Below are 6,144 nucleotides of genomic sequence, written 5' to 3'. Positions count from 1 at the left end.
ATTGTTTTGCAAATATTACATATTGTTTTGTTATATGTCTGTTGGTTACCAAATACTTTCTGTTACTAAGCTGTGATTTTCCTATTACTATGAAAAGCTTAAATAATTACATTGTACGTAACAGTCGGGGACAGTGCCCCTGGAGTGGCAGACTGGGGTGGTGATCCCTCTTTTTAAGAAAGGGGACTGGAGAGTGTGCTCCAATTATAGGGGAATCACACTTCTTAGCCTCCCAGGGAAGGTTTACTCCAGGGTACTGGAGAGGAGAATTTGGCCAATAGTCGAACCTCGGAACCAGAAGGAACAATATAGTTTTCGTCCTGGTCGCGGAACACTGGACCAGCTCTATACCCTTCATAGGGTACTTGAGGGTTCATGGGAGTTTGCCCAACCAGTCCACATGTGCTTTGTGGATTTGGAGAAGGCATTCGACCATGTCCCTCATGGTAATCTGTGGGCGGTGCTTCGGGAGTATGGGGTTCGGAGCTTTTGAATGAATGAATGAATGAATGAATGAAAGCAGCAAGTCATTATTTTTGACATTATAATTAATACCATTATAGAATATGATAACACTCATGATGAGTTACTTTAGTAATTATAACATTTATCTTCTGATGAATAAACTATCAGATCATGTTTAATAAATTAACTATTGATTGTAAATTATTAAAGCGCTAATAATGATGAAAGTGCTCACTGCTGTAGTGGGTTTGAGTTGATGATGTTCAGTGGAGTGCAGCTTTAGCAGCTCTGCAGCTGTTCTCAGATCAGTGTGTGTTTCTGAGTCAGAGCACTTCCTCTACAGCTGAGGGAGGATTTTGTACGGCGCTATAACACTGTGTGTACGGAGTGGTGTCATCCTGCTGACAGTAATAATCTCCTGCATCTTCAGACTGAACTCCAGAGATTTTTAGATTAAATACTCGATCATATCCACTGCCACTGAAACGATCTGGAATCCCAGACTGACGAGTAGATGCAGAATAGATCAGGAGTTTAGGAGCTTCTCCAGGTTTCTGCAGGTACCAGGCGAGGTCATCATCAATATCCTGACTGGCTGTACAGGTGAGAGTAACAGATTGTCCTGGAGAAACAGACTGAGGTCCTGGAGACTGAGTCAGGACAATTTCCCCAAAGGACTCTAAAGAAAAGGATGCAGAGTTAAAAGAATGGAAACAAATGTAGTAGTGAGTGTGAGAGTGATGTGATGATTTGTATGAATAATAAAAGTAAAGAGAGTGTCTCACGGTGAGCGAGGAGTCCCAGTGTCCCCAGCAGTAGAATCAGTACCATCATCATTGTGCTGCGTGTCAGTGGCTCTGAAAGGACTGAACACACTCTGATCAGCACTACAGCTCTTAAAGTGTGTGCAGCAGTGACACAGCACACACATGCAAACACCACAACTCTGTGTCTCTGTGTGTGTGTGTGTGTGTGTGTGTGTGTGGTGTGTGTGTGTGTGTGTGGTCACTGGAGTGTAACAGAGGTTTTTGTACGACGGCTTCATTAGAATGTATCACTGTGGTGGACTTTCGGTGGAGGAACCAAACTCATCATCAAAAGTAAGTGATTTTAATTTTTCCTTAAACTCTAAAATGCAATTTCTTTTCTCCATCAGTTTCACTGATAACATTAGATGTAAAGTTAAATATAATTTCTGTCATCACTGACATTTCTATAAAGCAGTCTGTGTAAATTGTGTTGATGGGTAAAGCAATGTTCTCTTTGTTTGTTCGTGGACCTGAAGCCAAATGACTTTAAGCCTAAAGCTTTTAGACTTTAATGAGTTTTAGAGTTAGGAACTGTTTTTATGTCTATGGGTAGAGTTTATAGATGCTGCTGAAGGTCATAGAAGTTTCCAGAAGTTTCTCCTGAACTGCAGTAATGTGAGAACAGTGTGGATCACTGCACTGATTACTGAACCCACATGAATGTCTCCAGTCTGGACTCTTAATCAGCAGTAATGAGTAAATGTTGTGTAAGCATGTGTAAATGTGTGTGTGTTTATTGTGTGTTTGTGGTCTCTAGCCGGTCCCACGGTGAAGCCCTCCGTGTCTCTGCTCCCTCCCTCCTCTCTGCAGCTGTCTGAGGGATCGGCCTCGCTGCTCTGCCTGCTGTCTGCCTACTCTCCACAGGGGGCGCTGGTGAGCTGGACAGTGGACGGCTCAGAGGTGAAGAACGGGGTTCTGACCAGCGCAGAAGAACACAAGAAGGACGGTTACACACGCAGCAGCACCCTGACCCTCAGCAAAGCACTCTGGGAAAAGGGGGAGGAGTTTGTCTGCACGGTCTCCCATGACGGCGTCAATCATCCGGTCACGTTCAGAAAGAGCCAGTGTGAAGGCTAACAGCTCCAAGATAGAATTTAACACTCAGCTGCTTACACATCCATCTACAATAGAGTTTCAGTTCTACACAATGCTGACATTTCTGTCTTTACTCTCTTCACTGTCCTGTTGCTCTTCCTGTAGTTTTGCTCTGCTGAAATAAAGCTTCATTTTGGACATTGTGTGTTCTTTTATTGGAGTTAATAGTCATTATCAGTGTGAGGAGAGAGTGTGTTTAGCTGGAGATTCAGTGCTGTGTGTTGTGCTTCAGTGAGTTTGGCTGAAGGAAGTTGAACATCTGGTGAAAGTGCTGCTCTATTCTGGGAGAAAGAGGATCACTCAGCCGTCTCCATGTAAATCTCTCTCTCACTTCACTCATCTTTCAGTTTTACTGGTTAAAACTGACTCCTTCTGTTTAACTTTATTGAACTCAATTTGCTATCAGAACTGGACCCAGAACTCAACCTGCTCTGGTTCTAGCTACAAATCTTATTTTGTTGATTAAGTACCGATTTTCACAAGTGTTTTAAATCTATGGGACATTCAGGTACAGATTTAAAGTCACCTAAATCGTATCCATGTGACAGTCTCCATCTTGTCTCTAGAGGTCCATTCAGATCACACACTGTCCCAGTTAAACAGGGCGTCTACACGCATCCATTACTGACCCACTTCATTTTAGCAGATGATACACAAATTAATATTTCCACTCAACCACATGTGAATCTGTTCTCTGATTACAAGAGTTTATCAAATCAGGGTCAAATCCTACATGAAGGAAAACCTGATGGCAAATCCACATAATTTCCCAGAAAGTTACAGCTCACTCACACACAATGTTTGGTGGGACTCCATCAGGAAAGCTGGATCTTTTGTGGTAATACAGCCAGTAATGTTCGTTTATTATTTGGAAAAATGTATGACAAAGAAGAAACTGGAAACTGATGTCTTCCTGTTCTGTTTATGGGCAGAAAAGAATAAAAACAGGCTGTTTCCTCGTTTACACTGATAGCCACTTATTTATTTATTTATTTATTTATTTTTTATTTATTTTACTTTGCCAAGTACATAATACACAGAAAAAATATGCAAAAAAATGTATAAACAAAATAATAAATAACAAAAATATAATAGGCAGGACAGCCACAACAGCAAATGCCAATTACTGTGGCCCCTAACATGAAAAAGACAGTAGACAATTAAAAAAAACATAAACATTACACAAAATTAGAAACAACAAATTATTGGTCCAGCTCGACCTCGGGCATTATTGCATACTGGGCAAATAGATCACCATGTCCTTGGCTTTTCAGGATCAAAGAAATCTAAGGCCTGTTCATAATAGAGTTTAAGATTAACTTTAAAATCAGCTAGAGTAATTGTGCTTAGTCTAAGATAGTCCGGGAGAGTGTTCCAAATTGTAGTAATTCTACTTATGTACGATCTTTTAAAGGTTACAGTTTTACATTTACTAGGCCTGAAAATAAGTACATTAGGATTACTTGTAGATCTGGTTACACGAGTAGGTACAATAGGCTTAGGGAGAATGTCCGGATTTATATCTACAAGTCCATTAAGTGCTTTGAAAAAGAAAACTAAGTCCAGATATTCATGCCAATAACATAGAGGTAGAAGTGACGTCAGAGTTAGGCGATCTCTGTAGGACTCCGAGCATCTAAATGGCAGACATAAGATGAATTTTGTTGCCCTTCTTTGAACTCGTTCCATCTTCCTCATCAGTTCAATAGCCTGGGGTGCCCAGATCTGTGTGGCATACTCCATTGAAGAGCGCACAATTGAAAGGTAGAGTGTGCGGCGTGTGCGCATGCTCTGAACCTCTGCAGCACTCCTACGCAGAAACCCTAGGAGCTTGTTAGCCTTAGAACAGCAGTCGAATACATGTTTCGACCAGGTTAGATCACTCTTAATGGAGACTCCTAGATCTTTTTCGGTGTCAGTGACTTCCAGTTCTTTGCCATTGATAGTATAGTTAAACTCGATAGGGTTCCTTTTTCTTGTTATTCTTTGACACTTGCATTTGCTCTCATTAAATACAAGTCCTGATTCTTCAGACCAGCGCTCAAGACGAAGGAGATCTTATAACTGCAGTCAGTCATTAATGACCATGCAAACTTCTCTGGAGACACAAGATGGGTGTGAGTCACCAACGAGCATTAACTGTTTCAAGTTCAAACTGTTTATTGTCATATGCACAGTAAGGACATGTCCACTTGCACAATGAAATTCTTAGTTTGCTGTCCACCATGAATGCCAATTACAAATAAATAAATAGGCAGAAGAAGAAAAAGGCAATATAGTGCAAAAATAAAAGCAACAAAAGCAAAAAGCAACAAAACACCCAGTATTAGGGGTGGGTACCAGTACAGAAAATTCAGGTCCAGGTCCGGTCCAGAGGATCAGGTCCAGGTCCGGACCTGGACCTGGACCTGATTATAGTAGTGCAGCAGTACTATATCATATTTTGGGGAGCGAGACACAAGTACAGTTTTCTGTGAGTCCTACAAATTATGTTCAAATTGTATATGAATGATATGATTATTTTCAATGCACAAGCAACTAATATGCAGAAAGGAAACGGAGATGTAACAAAACATGCAACTTTTTTTATTCCAAGGTAACTTTTAAGGTATTCTTAAGGTCTAACATATTAGGTGCAACATATTAGCAAACTGCTAAGTTCTAAAGGACGACAGAAAATGGCTCTAAAGTGGAGCTATGATAACGGAACAACCTGGGAAGGAGTTCTGCCCATTTGGAATGAGAAGGCCGGATATTCAGTGCTGACGGACGATCCTACAGACGACAGACACTTGTATCTTATCTATGAAAAGGGCGTAAATAGTTCTGTCGACTTTGTAGCAGTCACAAAAATTCAACTGTATAACAACATTACAGTCTACGGTAAATGGCAAGAAAATTGAAAGGAGAACTGAACGCAATGTACAACAATGTTGGAAATAATGCCATAATTTCTGTAAAATTCTTTATAGATCATGAGCTAGTCTATAACGGTCAGAATATACCAGACAAAACAAAATAAAATGGTTTGAATTGTTCTGCAGTAACAACCAAGAAAAAAAACATATTAGCAAACTCCTGCTAATGACTGGCTGCTGTTCATGTGTTTTTCTTCAGAAAGATCAGGATATTTACGTTCTCTGGGTCTAGGCAAGCTTGTTCTGCTCTGATTACATCCCCTGCAGTGCTGAAGACCCTTTCACTTTCACTTGTTTTGCTGAGCGAGCGGCGAGCGCCAGTTTCTTTGTTTATTGATGGATTTTGGCTTTCCAAACTCATGGAAATAAGCTGACTATGGGCAAACAGGAAGGAAAAAAATATCGGTATACTGATTTGTGGTTTGTTTGGGTGTCATTTTTATTTCGCATGTAAATTTACGTGATTAACCGGTCAAGGAAACAGCAGCAAAACGGCAGTAATGTGCAAATATGTGCAAACAATTTAACCAGATGTAAACCATCAAGGAACAGCAGCAAAAAGGGCAGTAATATGCAAACAAATTTAAACAGATGTACACAGTCAAGGACAGTTTACAGGGAGGTCGTCCATGGTTATAGACTCCTGTCAGCTGTTCAGGAGTCTGATGGCGGATGGAAAGAAAGAGTTCTTTAGTCTGACAGTTTTACATTTCACACTTCTGTACCTCTGGCCTGAGGGTAGGAGTGTGAACAGTCCGTGTTGGGGGTGGGTGGGGTCTTTGAGGATGGAGGCAGCTGTCCTGTGGACTCTGCGATGATAGATGCTCTGCAGAGAGGGCAGTGAAGTTTTGGTGATC

At 41.0% G+C, this 6,144-nt stretch overlaps 1 gene segment (V, D, J or C); it reads right to left on the bottom strand.

The window, feature by feature from the left end:
• Nucleotides 1-459: 459 nt before the first annotated feature.
• Nucleotides 460-1,416, bottom strand: LOC132882205 (immunoglobulin kappa variable 3-15-like). The segment is given in 2 exon segments: nucleotides 460-1,144; nucleotides 1,251-1,416. Coding segments are annotated over 2 exon segments (408 nt in total).
• Between the last annotated feature and the right edge of the window lie 4,728 nt (nucleotides 1,417-6,144).

Source organism: Neoarius graeffei, chromosome 2 (assembly GCF_027579695.1).
Source record: "Neoarius graeffei isolate fNeoGra1 chromosome 2, fNeoGra1.pri, whole genome shotgun sequence".
Lineage (NCBI taxonomy): Eukaryota > Metazoa > Chordata > Actinopteri > Siluriformes > Ariidae > Neoarius > Neoarius graeffei.
Note: the sequence above shows the minus strand (reverse complement) of the source record. Positions and strands in the feature narration are given on the sequence as shown.